Raw genomic sequence first — 20,406 nt, 5'->3', positions numbered from 1 at the left:
ACATCAATGTTATTTAATTTGTATATGAAATTTCTTATGCTGTAGTCCTTTTCCTTCTCTCTCCTCTCCCAACATTAAATATCAACATTAAATATCAATATTAAATATAAGGGCATAGGAGTTCAAGAAAATAGTGTAAATTAAGAAAAATGACTTTATAGAATAAAAGTATAAATACATGGGACTAAGTAGGTTAAAAAATTCCTTCATAAACTTATTGGGTTAGAACACTTCTAAATGAGATTTATCAATAAAAATCCCTCTCCCCCCCCCCTCCTTTTTGGGTCTAATTTAGGACATAAATTAGTTATTGGAGTAAATTGGGAAAAACTTAAAATATGAAAGACTAAAATAAGAAAAAAAAATTATTTTAAAGGAAAAAGTGAAAAAATAGCCAAACATATAGAGGGCAAAGTGTAATTAATCCAAAATATTAATGTCCTAAGGATTAATATTTTGGAATGTATTTTGTTTCAAAATAATAAATTTAGTGATACAAAACAATCCTAAATTTTTTCCTAATATATTTTCTTAATGTTGTATTTAAATCATAGATTTGGATATGTATCTAAAATGAAAAAAAGGAAAAAAAATCCTTATATTTATTCACACCTATCCCTTTGTCTTTCGAAATAGGTATCTCCAAACACAACTTACACGTCTCCTTAGGAAGACAAAAAAAGGAAAAAAAAGAAGGAGAAATTACTTATAAATCTCATATTGAGAAATGTTACTCTATCTAGTCCCCGAGTGTTTTTTTGTAAACCATATAGTCCTTTTTATTTTGGTATGGTATCTTTGTTTGTTATATTGTATTTTCCAATTACTAATTTGCCCATATTGTGATTTCATTTTTGATTTTGTCTTGCTGTTTGGGTAAGGTATGTTGTAACATTCTGTAACGCCCTCAAAATAGTACAATAAATATAACCCAAAGCATACATAATTGATGACATAAATCAGAGTAAATAGTCCTTTCATTTCATGAAGTTAATGATACAAAAGAGTTTAATATAAATAAATGCCCTATCGGCTTACACCTTTCTAAGCCTCGACTTGATTGCAACAAAAGAGAGACTAGCTCTTACAAATAAGCCATTGGCTATACAAAAAGAATATATAATCAAAGCAAGAAGCTCGTGCTTCCAAAAGTCCCTCCCAGCTATTGTCTTAGCAGAGGCATGCCTTCAATACCTGAAAATGTTATCCCCAAATAGAGTGAGCCACAGCCCAGTAGGAATCATCTAACACAGTATATGAAACTTAGCAGAGGTATAAGTACACTATGCATACACAACGTCAGTGATAGAACATTCACACTTTATATAGTCATAAGATACCAATTTCAATTCTTAATTCATTTCCATTCGATTCATTTCATTACTTGAGCCAATTTCATCATTTCTTTAACAATCCAAATGAGACTACAACTCATTAATTCTACAATCATATCATCAACGTATAAACACTTCAAACCTTCCTTTCACGGATATTTCGTCCGTGGGAAACCGTCAAATAGGACCCATATAAACGTAGGCTATACACAATTGCCATTTTACAGATATTTCTTCCGCAATATCGGCACCCATGTATAATTTCGGGACTTTCACCCAAGACACTCCGGCCAACTTAATTATAATGGAGTCCATCCCCTTTCTCCTCCCAAACAATCATTCATACATTTGCAATGTATTTAAACACATAATCATACGTGGAGCACATCCATTTGCCACTCCCAAATCATCATACATATACAATGTGTATAAACATATTTATATTCAATGACAACCATAAGAGATTAGTTTCAATTCACCTAATCTGCATGCAATTTCTACAACAATCATAGCTATCCTCTACTGATAGCCCAATACAAATATTTCTAGACAGATATCCAATCTCATAATAGATAATTTATCCAAAATTTCCAAAGATGTGAAGTATTACATACTCAATTCCACCATCTATTTTAACACTTGCTCAATTCCATGTTTACCTCACCAATTTCAATTATTTATATAAAATAATTATGATAGTCATTTTAAGGCAAAAATTCTCCTTTTCCAAATATGAACCTAAGCATCAAACTCAGCCATTTTGACCCCACACAATCCCATTTTCACAATCCACATTCATTTATTTCATATTCAACCATAATCCCTCTTTCCATATCATACCCAAACCCTAGGTTTGCTTGAAACACTCTCAAATCACATCATTGTTACACAAGAGACAAATAACTAAGTTAAATATTATATGAAGGTGTAGAAAAGATACTTACCTTAAAGAAAGAAGATGAGCCACACAAGAGGGAAACTCCAAGAACGTCGAAACCTACTTCTATGCGGATCAAAATGTAGATCTTGAGATGCTTTAATTTTTTCTCAAAGGCACTAGGGTGAAGAGATCGACGGATCTAGATGAAATCTAAGAGAGAATGTGACTTTAGAGAAAGAATGTGTAGATCTAGGTTTTTAGAAAGTTTTAGGGAGAGAGAGAGAAATGAAAAAGTGATTCAAAATATCATCTTCACGGACTATTAGACACGCAGTTCGCTCGAGCGTGGAAAGCGCTCGAGCGTCAGGCACAAAGTTCCGCTCGAGCGTGAGAAATTTTGTTCGAGCGTGGAATACACATTTCTAGAAGTTCTGCAGACGAAGGGTCCCGCTTGAGCTTGAGACTGGATGCTCGAGCGTCCAATTCACTCTTCCAGTATTTGTAGGTCTGCAAAAATATTTAGAGTTGGCAGGTCCCGCTCGAGCACAAAAATGGTTGCTCAAGTGGAGGAGCAAAATTTGTGAAGCCCGCTCGAGCGCAAGAATTCCCGCTCGAGAGAAAAAGCCAAAATCTGGGCATCACGGGTTTGGAAATACAAGCAACCAACCTATTCCAAACGCACAATTACAATCCGATAACCACAATAAAGGGGAGACAAGGGAAACAAGATATGAATAACCATTTTAAACCATACTAACCCGAGTTCGGAATACAATAGATAACGTGTTAAAATCGAAATCGCTATGCATTCCTTTTTTGTAGGTGGTGTTTAGTGGACTGTGTGGGTAGATATTGATGTTAACAGTTGGTGTTTACTTTCCAACGTTGGCTTTGCTTCTTTTTGATTACTTTTGTATGTTGGGAGTAATGTTGGTCAAAACAGAAAATTAACAACAAACAACAGATTTTCAATGTCCAACCCATGGATTATTGATTACAATTACCACATCACCAACATCAACGGTCCCCTACCCGCATTAACAAACAAACAACAGGCCCACCATAAAACAACAACAAAAACATAAGCACACCCTCTCGTATGGTTTTACTCAACATAAGATACCAACTTACATCACCACAAAACCACAACGTGGTAATGGTAATAGCAAGAACAACAAGTACACATAACTCCATCTCGTATTTGCCATTGACACACCTCAACATACATTACATAATTCAACATCACCACATCATACAATGCAATCAACACTGCTAATTGCATATTAGACATCACGTAACATATACATTTCAACCTAATCCACATCGCACCAAAACCTAGACCTACATTACAAATCCAAAAAGTACATACCTGGTCCCATGTTTTACGGCAATGTTCTGCGACGACAGTGATGTATTGATGTCGTCCTCACCGATGTTAAATCAAACGACTAACTGCTTCTAACATCTAACCTGATTGTGTATTAATACAAAGCTACCCAAACAAACATCAACACAAACAACCTGGTGTACACACTCGTGCAATCACTAACATTCACCAACCCCAAAATCTCAGTACTCAACCATACAAAACAAAAATAACACAGAACACCAACCAACAACATGATTACATTAAATTTCCAAAATTACCGAAATTAACATCAATCCGGAACCCATATTGTCACATTGCAGAGTTCCTTTTAACACACCCCACATTAACATTATGGGTTCATGCAATCACCCCAATTAACGTTGCCTTATTTGACCATCAGAAACCAATATACAACTATATTCAATTTTAGCATAAAATAACATCATCCAAATCTGGGAATGGCAATGTTTGACCGGATGATGCTACAATCACCACAATGAACACCGACCCACACATATTCAAAGCAAAGTCAAATAAACGCATACCCATTGCCATAGCGGACCGACACCCACTCTACCGTTATGAACTGATGATGTTAACTCGCCAATGTTACAGTTGACAGATGGTGACAATTCAAGAACCCTCAGTGCCCACGCCGAACCGCCTTCACAAATGTGCTTAAAGGGGTTATTTTTGCTTTTCTATGGTTTTGGTGGGTGCTATGCAACGTTATTTCGGGGATGAATATTCGCCGATCAACATTGACAATACCTACGATTCGATCACACATAATGAGAATCCAGTCACTAACATTTTGATGGAAACTACAAGTTTCAAGATGGAGAGAAAACCAAAAAAAAATGCTATAGTATGTTTTTGGACATTTTGGTAACTATAGCATCACTTAAAACCCACAACTACCCATTCCCAAATACAAAACTAGTGCTAACTTAAAGGGGTTTAACATAATTGACATTTACATATAAAAAAAAAGGTAGGACCAAATGGTTTTACATATCAAAATTTGAGATTTATTAGTGTTTTACCAAAAAAAGAAAATAAATAAATAACATATTGACAACCATGTAATAAAAAAAAATTATTATCTATAAGTCGTACATCTAAAACAAATTGAAACACTAACATAATAATTTATTTATAACATAGTATTTTTCTATCTAATTTTGAATAAAAATTAGCTTTATGAGTAAATTGGAAATAATTTAAACCATAAAGAGTCAAAGTAATATATATATATATATATCTCAAGGACTAAAGTGCAAAAATAGTCAAACACAAAAGAGATAAAGTGTAATTTATCCAAGTATTTTAGGGCAAAACTGTTTACATTTTTTTAAACGGAGGACATCACCCCCAAAAAATACAAAATGAAGCTTGTCAACATTTTCTCAATAGAATGCTGTTGCAGTAGTGCAAAGGCATACTTTCAAATATATATATATATATATTATAAAGCAATTATATTAAAATAAAAATTAACATTATACAGGATAAGAAGAAAAATAATAATAAAACCCCAAAGGACCAACTAAAGAAACCGTCTCAAACTACAAACTACAAACAACAAATTATAAAATTTGTCAAAAAATCAACTGCGGTTTGAAAAAATTATCAATCTTTTCATAAATGTGGTCTAGAAAAACAAGATCTGTATCTAAATAAAATCCAACCCTGTCGTCACCATTGACGTCATTCCTACCGCCGCTGCCGCCATTGCCTTTTTGTGCATCGGCCACCGTCAAAAATCAAAGTTGAAGAAGATGAACACCCACATTAATAAAGGAGGATTGAGAGAAGAGGAAACCATTATAAGTGTCGAAAATTCAAAAATCTATATTATAAATCGGGAAAAAAGCTCTCAAACCCCTCTTCCTAAGCATAAAAATCCCAAATTTAGGCTTCGAAAGTTTTTTTTTTGCATCTCGCAGGAAGATTGCTGGAAGTCGCCAGATGGGCATACTTTTAGGAAGACAAGCCGTATTTACAAATTGAGTGATACTAGGGACTCTAAATAATCTTTCAAATTTTCTACTGAACTTCTTACATAGGTGTGTGAGTCGCACATCCATACAAGAAGTTTGGTAAAAATTTAATAGATTATTTGAAATCCATGACATTTTCCTTGCAAATTTGGCAGCGAAACAAACTGTAAACACCTTGTTTGCTTGGTTCTTCTATTTGATTGAATTTTATTATAACAAGAAAATCAAAAAACAAAAAATTTGAAAACTAATTTAGTAAAAAAAAATGAAATAATAAAGCACTCATTATTGCCATATGATTTTTTTCTTTTTTGGGATGGAAATAATTTTAAAAAATTCAAAAATATTTTTTAATTTATTTTTGTCAAACTAATTTTAAATTTTTTTTAATATATATATATAAATATGTTTTGAAAACTCAACTGACAACTTTTCTCTTTGTTTTTACTTTTATTTTCACTTGTATCAATATTAGTCCAATTAAGCTTCTCTATATTTATTTATTTATTTAGTTTTTCATTTGTATGGATATTAGCCCAATTGAGCTTTAAGAATTATTAATCTGAATAAATATATTTTTTAATTTTTTATAAAAAGACATAAAAAAATTGAAAGGTGATGTGACCTAAAAAAAATAAAAATAAATAAATAAATATACTTTTTTAATTTATGCCAAACAAGCTGTTAGTACCTTGGACGGAAATAACTGTATATATGACCGCATGGCTTCTCTATACACCATTTTTTTTCTTCTCCCAGAGCATCCCAACCAGCTAAGTGAACTTATCAATTTAGCTAAAATATCTACGTCAAACTCAAGAAAAATATCTTCAAGTAAAATAGTCAAAAAAATTAATTAAAATAATTATGTGAATAGCAATAACTACTTTTAGTGGCCACTATTCACTACTTTTTAGTCTCAAGGCCACTATTCACTACTTTTTAGTCTCAAATCATTTACTCATTTTCTTTTTTGTCTCTCTTTTTCTTTATCATAAAAGCATTAAATGAATATGTTAAAAGAAGATAATTAAAATAAAGAGTACTATTAAAATGTACATTAAAAATAATAATTATCTTAACTATTAAAGTGAAAATTTAACTAAATATTTTGACTAGCATAATTAAAGATTCTCTAAACCTTCTCTCTCCCTCTAACAATTACATCATCACCAGAAGGTTTATTAACGGAGAGGAAGAGTAGCTAAACCCACGTATCACTATCCGAAAGGGAGATGAATGAAACTCGCCCACCATGTTTTATTCCATTTGAATGCATTTAGTTTTAAGAATTTTTTGCATTAATCAATTAATAATTTTTATTTTAAAAAGCTATATTTATTTAATCTAGTGCCATTTAAATTGAAGTAAATGTTTCTTTTATGATTCATTTTTTAAATTTTTTGATATGTTTTTGAGATAAGAATAAAATGGTGAGTGTGAAAAATTCTTTTTGAAGGGATTGGTAGTTGAAGTGTTAGTTATCAAGCGTGAAAATCTACATATTTATTAGTATGATTTTCTATTATTATATTAAATTGTTACGTTTGAAAAAAATACACTAAGAAACTTTGATTGGAATGTTACGTTAAAAAAAAAAAAAAATACACTGAAGAGTTATATTATGTTTAAAAAAAAACACACCAAAGAGTTTGTGTGTTACATTAATTAAAGTGTTACATTTAAACAAAGTATATTAAGAAATTTTTTTTTAAATATTACGTTATTATTTTTAAGAAAAATACACTAAAGAATTTTTTAATATGTTATATTAGAATGTTACGTTTTTAAAGTATTACATTAAAATATTACGTTAATGTTACGTTTAATAATTTCAATATTATAAAAAAAAATCATATTTATTCCTCAACACGAAACACACGGTCATTTATACTTAACACTTTATGTAATTTATACCATCCTTTATGTAATTTACACCAGAATGAAATCTTTGGATCTAAAAAAAATAAAAATAAAAAAACTTCAAATAGTTCATAAGATCATTATTTGATATATATTATTGCTTCACCTTTAAAACAAGACACCTATAAAGATAAATGTATTTATAAAAATAACATTACAACACTATACTAGCGGTGGTTTTTTTGTAAAAATTTCTTGTATGAATTGACTTTTCCTATCCAAAAATGTTCGACACTGGTAACCTTATCTTAACCCTCCACAAATATAAATATATATATATATATATAGTATTTATTTATATACACCTTAAATTGTTCACCAGTCTCAAGTCTACAAAAAAAATTGTTCACCAGTCTGCTCAAGTAACTTCCATATGTACTTTGTTGTGCCTTGCTACAAGGACTTGACACTGGTTTTTGCTCAGAAGGCTTTGTTTTCTTTGCTATATAGCAATGATAGACCACTCTTGGCCATTGGTGTTGCAATGGAAAATTTTACTAGGGAAAATAATATTTTGCACAATATCCATAGCAGAGAGTTCTACATAAAGCCCATCCAAGAGCTCACTGTCATCATCATCACCCACATTATCACTCCTGTGGATTTATAACATATCATTCAACATAGTCAATAGGCATGGGGGAACCTGAAATAGATTCCAGATTTCTAAATTGCAACAATAAAAACACCAACATCAAACACACATTTATAGTCAATCCAGTAACCATTGCATAATAACAAAAGAACTAACTTGAGTCCAAGAAACTTTTTTAGGTATGCATCAAATCCATTTTTCTTGACAGTAATGTCCAGAGACAAGTAAGTTTTCAGAATATATGGCAATTCTCCCACCATGTTTACCCCCTTACATGCATATGTAGGCCACCTTGGAGGAGCTAGACAGCTCTATGCTCACCTCCACCGCCAGTTTGATGCAGCATAGCATCAATTTCATCACCTTCCTCCATTTCAAGCTATTGATAAAAGACACAAAAATCACAAAAGACAGTCAAATGCAAGTCCAGTGAACTTGCTATTTATGTAAACTGCAATACATAAGAAAAACATGCAAGCTAAACTTTCCATGATAGTGAAATTCACATTTATAGCACACACTTTCTAAAGTTCAAGTGGTGGAAATGTGAACTTCTATCCCCCAGTTAAGGTTTTTAGATCTCTTACAATGACTTTTAGTTATTAGCCCGCGAGCTTCAATAAAAAAAAGGATTCAAGGCCTTTTGGTGTAACCTAACAAAATTTACCTCATCTGGAGTTTGCTCTCCTCGAAGTCGGCGCCCATCAAATAAGAACGCAATGGAGTTAAACTCCACAGACTGTCGATCACAGTAAGCAGTCATGAGCTTCCGTAACTGGGTGCTACGTTTGATCCTAAAGAACACCTCGTTCCCATCCTACAATTGACAATAACCACATGGGGAAGATCAAGCAGGAGTTGCACAAACATAATGGAACAACGAAATCAATTTATAAATAAGAACACGTGGGACTTCAGCAAAAGGAGTAAAAATATGATCTCTGAGAAATGCAACAGCTAAATATCCCACCAGTGTCTCGTTCATTCAAACCCCTTTGCTACTGGTAGAAAGCACAAACATGGGCATTGCTTAGTTAATCATGATGATTATAAATATAACTCTAGAACACTCTGGTAGGATTTATGTTTAAAGTCCTGATTAAATATTACAAATAAAACTGTCCATGCCACATTTCCAAATTTTAGCCATTCTAGGTTTTGCTCAAACGCATGTTTCTTCAAAATATATACTATATTTATGCTATTGCATGGTGAAACATCTCACAACTGTACCCACCCCATTACAACAAGATCCCAATGACAATAGGAGAAATTACATAAAAAATTACTACATTGCGCTTCTCACTCACAAAGGAAAACCAAAAATATTCAAAGTAATTTCCAATCGCAAAAAAATTGCCAAATCATGAACAATCTGTGCTATTCTTGGAACCAACTCCCCGCAATTGTTCTTAGTAAATGGGTAAATGTCCAGGGATTATTATCAATATCCATAATCCAGATCTGGAAACTGCTGACACATAAAATGACCACATGTCCATAAGATTTGCCAATTTTACTGTCATATAGTATGTCTACTGTAGGTAGCCTTGCCCATAGTATTAGTGCACACTAACAGATTAACTAACAGGCACCCAGTGGCAGTGAGTCCAATCAATATAAATGCATCAAACCTTTTCATCAGATTAATGATGTCACAAGATCGCAACCTACCATGCCCCCGTCAAAACAGAATGAAATGAACTAGGAAGGGGTGCTCATGTAGCAATGTAATGTTTACATTCCACTTCCTTAATTGCACCAATTTCAGAACCATGACCCAAGAGAGAGTAAATTAGAATTAATTATTGCTGCAGTTTAAACCAGGTAACTCAATCCATTCAGTTTAGATCAGATTGTCTTCTTTGCAAACATGTTCAAGATCTTCAAAACTGACTCAAGTGAACTACACAATTGTAAAACAATTTTGATGCTTTAAGATGAAGTTTAGGTTTTGGTTGCATAGGATCCCAATGCATGTAAACAAAGTAGGCCCACCTTTATTTATTTATTTATTTATTTTTATTGGCACTGGGGTGTCCAGATCAAAAACCCAACTAATCCCCAGGGTTGCACAGGCCCTCGGCAAGGAGTTTCCCACAAGTGCACCACAATTAATTCAACATTTTCCTCCAGTCTAATGGCCCCAAGGAATTGTTAACACCTAAGAGGTTTCGATCCATGGACCTTGCATGGAGCACACCGCCAAAACCCATGGCGTTACCACCAAGCCAATCCCTTGGAATTCTGTAGGCCCAGCTTTATCACACATTTTCTGGTTCAAAAAACTCAAATTTAATTATATAAATATTTCCACAAACTTGTAACAATATTTCTTCCAAAAACTGTGTATATTATGATTTGAATTAAGAGGCGGCAGCCACCTTCTCCATCCGCCGTTGGCTACCCCTAACCACTCCCCGAATCCCCGCCATTCCAAACCCCTCCCCCAACCTCGGCCACTACCCTATCTCCCGCCACCATCGCCGCAACAGCCACCACCAAACCCCCTTCAACCTCCCTCTCCTCTCTTCCCCTCCACCCCTTTCTACAAACCCTCCCCTTTCCCCCACCTCCGACTGCCATTGCCCCCGCCACCAACCCCCTTCAACCTCTCTCTCCTCTCTTCCCTTCCACCCCCCTAATCCCTCCATGCAAACCCTTCCCCTCCCCAGCTCCTTCGCGCCAACACCACTACTACAAACCCCCTTCAACCTCCCTTTCCTCTCTTTCCCTCCACCTCCCCTCTCCTAACCCCCTCTGTATTCCCTAGCCTGAAGGTCCCCTCCACCAGCCTTCAAAGCATGAGAGAGAGATAGAGAGAAAGAGAGAGAGAGAGAGAGATTGATTGTCTAGGTCATGGTCTCGTCATCAGGGGCCCAATCTGGTAGCGATATGATTTCTGGGATCCAGGGTTGGCATCAAAAGGTAAGGGAGGAGTGGGGTTGCGGTGATGGTAGCGGGAAAACAAAAGGAAGGTGAAGTGAGGACTGTAGTGGTCAGAGGGAAAGGTGGGGGATGTGGTAATCGAAGGAGGTTGGGTACGATGGTGGCAGCAAAGGAAGGCACAAAGAGAAAGAGAGTTAGCCGATGGCCAGAGATGGGTGGGGGAGAGGTGGTTTTTAGCTAGAATGGATGGAAATGGAGAAGGAAAAGAGGAGAGAGAGAGAGAGAGAGAGAGAGAGAACAAAAAATGAGAGGGGTAATTGTGTAATTTTTCCCATTCTTTTGCAATTGTTTTAAAAGGCTCCATGCTAGATGCAATTTTTTTTATTCTCCCTTCTTTAGCAATTACTTCTTCAACTTTCCATTTTTCTACAAATTTTCCAAAATTTTGTGAGAAAACTAAAAAACAAGGTTTGACCCTCCTAACAAATTAAACCTCAAGATTTCAATTTTGTCAAATAAAACCTTGATTTTTTATTGGGGAATTTGGTCAAAACTCCCTCATAATAAAACATTCACGCATTAAGGGCAAACATAGAAATTCTTAAACAATGTTGGTTATGAAATTTTTTACAAAAAAAAATCAAAATTTTTATTGTCAAAATTAATGTCAACAGTAAAATTTTATTCTATTTGACAGTAAAATTTTACTCTGATTCATAGTAAATTTTACTGTGAAATTTAATATTTAAATAATAAAATACCATCATCATCACTAAACACCATAGTACTATAATTGTTACCACAACAGATAGACGTATTGAATTAAAAAAATTATTAAAACAATGAAATGATAATGTTAACAGAGTAAAATTTTACTGTTAACTTAAAACAAAATCAGCAAACAAAAGACTGATTACATACTGCCATAGCAAACCAGATTAAAATTTTATTGTCATTTTAAAACAGAGCATATCAACAAATAAAACACAAGTCACATATTACCAAAGCAAACAAAAGTAAAGTTAATCTAACAACAAACAAAAACATCATTATCAAATCAGAATCAATAAAAAATAATCATAACAAACGAAATACACATTGTTTAATCTTTAATCTCACCGAAAAAACCTTCAACAATTAGTCACTCTTTCACCCAAAGAAACAAACAAAATACACATCTTTTGTATGGCTCAATCGCAAGTTTTGATCCAAATAATTATCGAAATACAACAAATAAGGTTCGAAATATAGCAATCATCCAAGCTCTACGACTCGATTGTAGAACCATCTCTTGCAATCTTGCAAGAATTTTCAACTTGGAATATTGAAAAATGATATATATTTTTTTAGTATATATATGGAGAGAGAGAGAGAGAGAGAGAGAGAGAGAGAGAGATTATCACATTGACGGTTGAAATAAGAAGAGAGAAGTTATGGAAGATAAAAGGACAAGGTTATCTAAAATAAATGGGCATATGTTTATATGTCCTTAATCGATGATAAATAAATTTTAAAGAACTTTATGCATTAGAAAATATTCACTTGTCCTTTTAACTAGGGATGTAAACAGTTTGGTTCGATCGGTGTTGAGAGCATATTTAGCACGTAGCCAATCCTTTAGATTTTCATGGTTGAGAAATTGATACAGACCGTATGCTACAATTCGATTTTATCAGTTTGATGTAGAAGAGAAGTTTGCATCAGGTTTTAAAGGATTTTATAGTAGATTATGGAATTTTACATTAAAAATATATGAAGAAAATGTATGAAAATTGCTTTATAAATGTTTTTCTCCCTAATTTTTATCACAAAACTGTATTATGTTAGTTACTTATCATATAATGTTCAAGAAATTATAATATAAAAGTATTTAAATATAATATTCGGTCAGTTCGATTTATATCGGTATAAAAAATTTCAAAACCAACACAGACCGTATGTTATGAAAAACTTACCGAAAATTGAAATTTCAGTATATTTCAATCGATTAGCATGGTTCCACGTTTTTCTTACATCTCTACTTTTAACACTACACAATTATGTAAAGAGACTTATAACTAAATTTTACAATTTTAAACTAAGTACAATTTAAACCATCCGTCTAACACAGTTTATTTTAACAGAAGAGGGATGATTTGGTCATTTCTTTTCACCCCATCTTCCACATGAAAGAATATACATATATACGAAACAATATATATTTACAAATTCCAGCCAACCCTCTGCAAGAATGTATTTCTTAGCCCACGTGGAATCCCATTCCACACATAATATGCCACGTATGAAATCCCTACAAATGCTTCAATAGGTTCAAATGATTTATATATCCTTCTTACCTCTCCTATCTTCCTCTCTCTCCATACTTCTTCCTGCAACTAATATTCTCACCAGAACTCTTATCAACTTTTTATCATATACCTAAACCCCAAACAATCACCACCAACACAAATGTTGGCAACACCACGGATTCCAGCAAGCATTTTTTTCTTTCTCCTTTTCTCTTCTTTGCTAGTTCAACAAATTCAATCAACAATACCCAGATGACAAACCCAGTAATATATTCTGTAGCAACTGTATCTGGTAGAAAACTTGTAAAATTAAATCTTCATAATGCTGAAGCTAAAACCAGTTCATTTCCCTTGGCTGTTAACCAAAATCCCGCTTTTTTTCAGTGATAACCACAAACTTGCACCTTAAAATTTCATATAAATTCCAGAAATTTTATATTTTAAGACCAACTCTTTGAATCATTTTAAAATTTTAAGGGTTTTTGTCAAAGAAAGAGTAAAAGGGACAGATTCAATTTGTTGAACTCACTGAAGAAGATAAAATGAGAAGAAAAATAAGGTCGCCGGAATAAATGGCTAGATCGGAGTTTGGTGGCAGTGATTGTTTGAGATATTTGATGAGAAATTGATGAGAGTTTTGATAGACAAGATAACAACATGATGAGAACCAAGGTGAAGCACAGGTTCCGCTGTCAAGAAGGTGAGAGGCAACAAACATGGACGGAGATGAAAGGTCGGGAATACTACACAATTTTGAAGAAGGGCGAGATGGGTTGTTCCACTTAAGTAAGAGATTATATCGGGGCCTTGACTACATGTCACATTTTGTGTGGAAAGGGATTCCACATCAGCTAAAATGACGTGGTATACCTGTTAAACAAAATACTTTCTCCCCATCTCCACCCTTCCTTTTCTTGATTGAATCACAACACAACTAATTCACAAACTATCTGCATTTTTGAAACCATCATTTACAGGACGACTTTAAGGAGAAGCTCTGCAAAGAATCCATGGCATCTCGAATTGCAACATTTCGCTTCATTGAAGCCCGATGGACCTCCCTGCTCTTGATTTCTTGGTGTCAATTCAAAGAATATGAATAATATTATCAAAGAGAAGAGAACTAAAATTGTGATTAGATTGGGTTGAAACATCAATTACTTTCATGAATTCGAAGCTTAAGGGAAGAGGCGCTGGAGTTAGAGCAGAAGAGGTAAATGGGTAGGGTTTTATCCTATTGTTAAACTAACGGTATTGATGATGTGATGGTGGATGGTTTTGATAGATAAATGGATGATAAAAATGGTGATAATGATATGGTGTAGTGAAGTTTAAATTTGGATGTGGAAGATCAACTTAGAGAGTGCCATGTGTCTGTTAAAAAAACTTTATGTTAGATGAGTTAACAGTGTTAGACAAATTGTCTGAATTGTACTCAATTAAAAAATTCAAGGTTTTATTTGACAAAATTAAAATCTATATATGAGGGGTTCACAGAGAAAACAACAGTGTCTCAAGCCAAGGAGAGAAAGCTTGCAGTGACTGAATTTTGAGTTTGTAAGTGTTATTTTGATTTTCAATACACCTAGAGGGTAAAATGTAATGTTTGTTAGATCAAGGACACAAAGTAATACAATTGATAGTTTAAGAGGGTAAACTGTAATTAACCCAAAAAATTTGCCAAGTATTTATCTTTTCTAAAATAAAAATATCAATTAATTCAACGGTATAAAGAAGAAAATAAGACAAAGCAAGATATGATATAAATGACATTTGCATATAAAATTATGATACAATTTAACATAACATGACATATAAAACAAGCCATTAGCAATAAACATATTATTCACCTTACCTTTATTGGTAAATGAAAAATCATAGATCAGTTTTCTCATCCATTGAGAATGTTAATTTTACCAATCGAATCTTCAAATATTCAAAAGGTATATATTACAATTCATTACATAAAGTTAATTCTAATAAAATATCTCAATTCTTCGATATGATGCTTAAATTTGAGTATAGAAAACATCAAGAACCATCAAGGCTCAAATGAAAAAATCTCAAGGAGGATCAAATCATTCTTTTTAAAACAAATTAATGTATTCACAACTCTAAGAACCATCAAAACCTCAAATGAAAAACATCAACAATATTGAGAAACCTCAACTAGGAACAAATCATTCTTTCTTAATACAAATTAGTGTCTCTACAACTCTGCCTTCATCATCAAATAAACAAAGGCTTGCATCCTATAGACATAGTTATCTCTTTGGAATCCAATTAAAAAAGTCACATTTCCATCCGAACACCACTGTCTTTTAGCAAACGATTTTAAAATTTGTGCCAAAATTGCTTAGTTTTCAAGTCAATCCATCTAGTGTAAAATAATTATCTTTAATAATAAATAAAAAAACGAAACAATCCACTAAAGATCAAGACCAAAACCAAACCAAGCCTTGCCTTAAATCTCACTTAAGTCCCATCAAACGGGGTCGGCTACATAAATCCTTCTTCTCCACAATCCACTAAAGACAATAAAATAAAATAAAATATTGACTTTTCTAATTATTTTTCCGTCTTTAGTGGACTTTTTTTCTTTTTTTTTCTAAAAAAAAAGTGAAGTATGCATAGTCGAGTAAAACCCATAATTGAAACTTTTTGTAGAAAAATTTCACTAAACACCCCCCCCCCCCAAAAAAAAAATAAAATAATTAAAAAAAAAAACAAAACAGCAATTCCCAAACTCCACTTCAATAATCTAACCAGACACTTAATGGCCTCCATGAGAGAAATGAGTGCACACCAAACTACCAACAAAACAAGATATATGTGTGTGTGTACATAGAATTTCAAAACAATTTACGAGTTGACTATAGGTAAGCCACAACTTCTTAAGCGTTCTGATTAATTGCAGAAAAATCAGAGCCGAAATAACAACAGAAAAGCACTTTGCAACGCATACAAAACAGTTACACAGGATTCCTAGTAATCCTCTCATTTTCCTCTACTTTTTTTTCTCAGAAACCAAACATATACTAGATAAAATCAGGGCTCCAATATCCCAATCATTCAATCAATAGACAAAACAAGTAATCCAACAACTCAACAAAAAGATACACAAATAACATGTGATGTGATGTGAGTGTGTGTGGGTATACCTGGCCTTTGACCTTGAGATTGATATGCCCCGACTGATCCGTAGGCTTCTTGTCTTCCTCCTGACCACCACCACCTCCTGTCGCAGACATTATTTAAGCCTTGTTAGGGTTTTCTTTTTTGGTTTCTGAGCTAGGGTTTCTCTCTCTCTCTCTCTCTCCCTCCCTCCCCGTCAATCGGAAATTTCACAGAATTACGGTACCACAGCGAACAGCCAAAGCCTCTATTTATAGGGGAGAAAAATGGTATAACTTCAATTCTTTTAATTATAACTTACTTAAAAAAAAAAAATTATCATAACTAAATACAAGGTATAATTAAAAATTTTATCATTCATACCTAAAACAAAATCATAATTAAACAATATATGGTATAATTAAAAAATTCATCATTCATACCTAAGCAAAATCATAATTAAACAAAAAATTGATTAAAACTAAAAAAAAAAATACATATTTAGGGGTGCATAAAATACATATTTAGGGGTGCATATGATATACTTTTTAAAAAAGATATATATTAAAATTTTCCATTTATATATATAGGGTTGGTTTGAGAATTTATTTTAATTGACTTTTTGGTTATTTTAATCTGATTAAAAAAAATTATGTTTAGGATGATAGTTAATTTTATTTTATTTTTTTTTTGTAATTAAGGGTATTTGGGGTACACTATATAAATATATATTTTTTATTTTTTTTAGGTCACGTTATCTCTCTATTTTTCTGTGTATCTTTTTGTAAAAATTCAAAAAATATACTTATTTAGATCATCCCAAACAATCCCTTAATTTGATAATTGTGAGAGAAAAAATAAAATAATTATGATTTAACTGCAACATTTTATCTTATTAATTATTTTATTTTATTTTATCTTTATTAATTATTTTATTCCAAAACCTGCTAAAACAATTATCTTTTCACTTTTGCTCTTCGTGTTTCAATTTTTTTTTTAATTTACTTCGAAAACTATTTTTTTTTTTAAATTAGATAAAAAATGACATATTAATAGTCACGTGATATAAAAATATTTTATTATATATAATTCACATATCTTATACAAATCTAAACTCTAATATAATAATATATTTTTTATATTATGTGACAGTTAACATGATATTTTTTATCAAATTTTGAACAAAAAATAGTTTTAAAAGTAAATTGAAAAAAAAAATTGAAATGTAAAGAACCAAAGTAAGAAAAATAAACTTAAACCGCCAAAAAAAAAAAATGCCAACCATAAAAGGGACAAAAGTGCAATTTACCCCTTTACATTAATGGATTAATATAACTTTCGATTTTTAAATTATTATTAAATTATCTATTTAGTTTCTAAATTATGAATTGAATAATAAATCCTTAAAATATATAAACTAAATCTATATAATCTTTGAGCTATCAATTAAATTTATTGAGTTTTTTAAATATTTAATTCAAATCTATTTATTAGTTGAAAAGATTACAAAATAAATTATTGTTACAACTTAAAAATTTATTTATTCTTAAATTCTGTATCAATATTATTTAATTACAAGCGGGAAAAAACATAACTTATTCTATAATTTTATGAATAAAGATTCGAACCTCCTTTGGGGGTCACCTCCATGACCTCCTTTGCTTTTGATTGGTCAACTTTTTTTTTCTTTTTTTTTTGCCTCTCTCCCAATCCCCAATTCCCACGTGTGCGTAGGAGTGGTGGGGGTGGGAGTTTTAAGGGGGTCTGAATCATTGCCCTAATTTTATACGTAATTTTATAACTAGGTTCAAAATATATAATTTGTAAAAAAGTGTAATTAGTATAATTATTAAAAGCATTTGGATAAAAGTGCAATAAGAATATAAAAATAAAAATAAAAAAGTGGACACTTATCCATGAATGCATGAATAGATTAGATTATGTGTTGTCTTCATAGTAAAAGAAAAGAAAGAAAGTCGTGCTGAGTAATCAAAATAAGGAAAAATAACAAGGATACATGTTTAATTGTTTTCATTGATGGCAAAGCTTAGGAGGTCTATTTATATATTTTTATAATATAAAAAATTAAAGTAATATTTTTCAATAATTTAGAGGCCTTCTAGGTAAATAATCTACAAATAAAAAAGGCAGAATATTGAGGGATGAAATTGACGGCTAGGATTGGTTGTGGAGGAATCAAACGGCCGGGAATGCATGGTTTGAGCGGTGGGTGTGAGCATAAATGGGTGTTTTAGGAAAATGGTTAAAAGTTAATTTTTTAATTTTTAATTTTTTTTTTATTATTTTATGTAAAAGATAATATGATCAAAAATAAGTGAAAAATTAATTTTTAACTTTTATTCCATATTCCCAAATGACCCAGAGTCATTGTCTTGGTTTTGCTGATACTACATACATACGTATATGCATTTTCTGGAGGCTTGTATTCTCATTTGGCAACATAACTTATAAAAACTGTTTATTAGCTTATTTAAGTCTCGTTTGACAATATATGATTTTAGTTTAAAAATTAAAAAATTATTAAAAAAATTAAAGAGTCAACAAATTATATTAAAAGGTCAAAGATTTCTTTTTCTTTCTACTTTTTGTATATCTTTTATAAAAAATAAAAAAGTCATTCCAAAATACTAATTTTTTTACTTCATATTTTAACCAAAAAATTAAAAAATTACTAAAATAGTCTATTACCAAACGAAACATTCAATTATATTATTTCTATTTCTTCGACATTCTTTTAAAAGAAATTTTAAAAAATCAACTTATAAATCATCTCCAACATAACCTTAGTGAGATTTTTAAAATATGCAAAGATTGGAATTATATTCTTCCTTATCCACACATATGAGGTGTGCAGGAGGATTTTTTTTCAAAATATTCTTCTATTAATTTTAGTTGGGTTTGTTGGGTTTCTATGAGAGGGTAGGTGTAAAAAATATTTTAATATAACCAATTTACTTCCATTTGTTCTGACGTAGAAAAGATATTTCTCTTCTAAATTAATTTTACGTAAAAAAATATTTTTATTTTTATTTACTTAAAAGATAGTAAGTGGTAGTCAACCATATAAAAATTAACTTACGAAATTTTTAAAGATAAGTCATTTTTCAAAAAAATAATACAAAAATATTTTTCTTAAAATTTTTTTACTTACTTTTTGTTTAACTAAACAACAAAAAAACGAATAAAATGTTTTGAAAAAAACATTTTATATCAAAATAAATGGAGCCTTAATGGAAAATCTCCTTTTTAATTAGTTCATGAAATATTTTTATATTTAATAAGTGTTAAAGATATCCACTAAATTCTAATTATTCTTAGCCATTAACAACCTCATAGGCGTTATGGTGTGCTTTAATTTGGACAGTTTTTTATTTTTTTGTACATTCAACTTTAAAAATTCATAATTTTTGTTATATATTTTTGAGGTAATGCTATGATATATGCAAGTTATGACATTTGTGAAATTAATTATCACAATAATGTCATAACTTATTCCTATAGGAGTCATAATTAAAACGAAAAAAATGAGTTATAATCAAATATCATATAAGGTATAAACAAAAAGCTCTTACATCATAATATCAATCACAATGTGTATAATTAAGTCATAATCAATACCTCAATAAGTCATAACCAAATACTATAAATAAAGAGCGTAACTAAGATGCATATGATACACACCCATAGAATTTTTCTTTTTTTTTTTTAATTAAACTTACATTTTTGAAACATATTTAACGAGATCTATCAAGTAAGATCTCACTTGGCTATGTAATTATGTAAAATAAAAAAATTAAATTAAATTTTACAGTGTGAATATTCACACTAAAATTATAATTATCAATGTGAGATGATTTCGTACATTCAATTTTGTATTTGTTTAGATTCAATTTCAATATTAAAGTATACATTCTCTCAATTGCTATTGTGAATGTTTAACATCTTTACATTCAAAATACCATTCACATTTACAATATGAATGTTCACAAT

General features: G+C 31.4%; 1 protein-coding gene across 1 annotated transcript; it reads right to left on the bottom strand.

The window, feature by feature from the left end:
* Positions 1–8,214: 8,214 nt before the first annotated feature.
* LOC114294383 (small ubiquitin-related modifier 1) lies at positions 8,215–16,951 on the bottom strand. Its single transcript, XM_028238511.2, has 3 exons — positions 16,443–16,951; positions 8,772–8,921; positions 8,215–8,483 (listed from the first exon to the last, which is right to left on the bottom strand). Exons 1-3 carry the CDS (start codon positions 16,530–16,532, stop codon positions 8,406–8,408), a joined length of 318 nt encoding a protein of 105 aa, XP_028094312.1. The 5' UTR covers positions 16,533–16,951; the 3' UTR covers positions 8,215–8,405.
* Positions 16,952–20,406: the final 3,455 nt, after the last annotated feature.

This window comes from Camellia sinensis, chromosome 3 (genome assembly GCF_055761805.1).
Source record: "Camellia sinensis isolate YWXY chromosome 3, ASM5576180v1, whole genome shotgun sequence".
Lineage (NCBI taxonomy): Eukaryota > Viridiplantae > Streptophyta > Magnoliopsida > Ericales > Theaceae > Camellia > Camellia sinensis.
The sequence above is the reverse complement of the archived record's forward strand: the minus strand, read 5'-3'. Positions and strand labels throughout refer to the sequence as shown.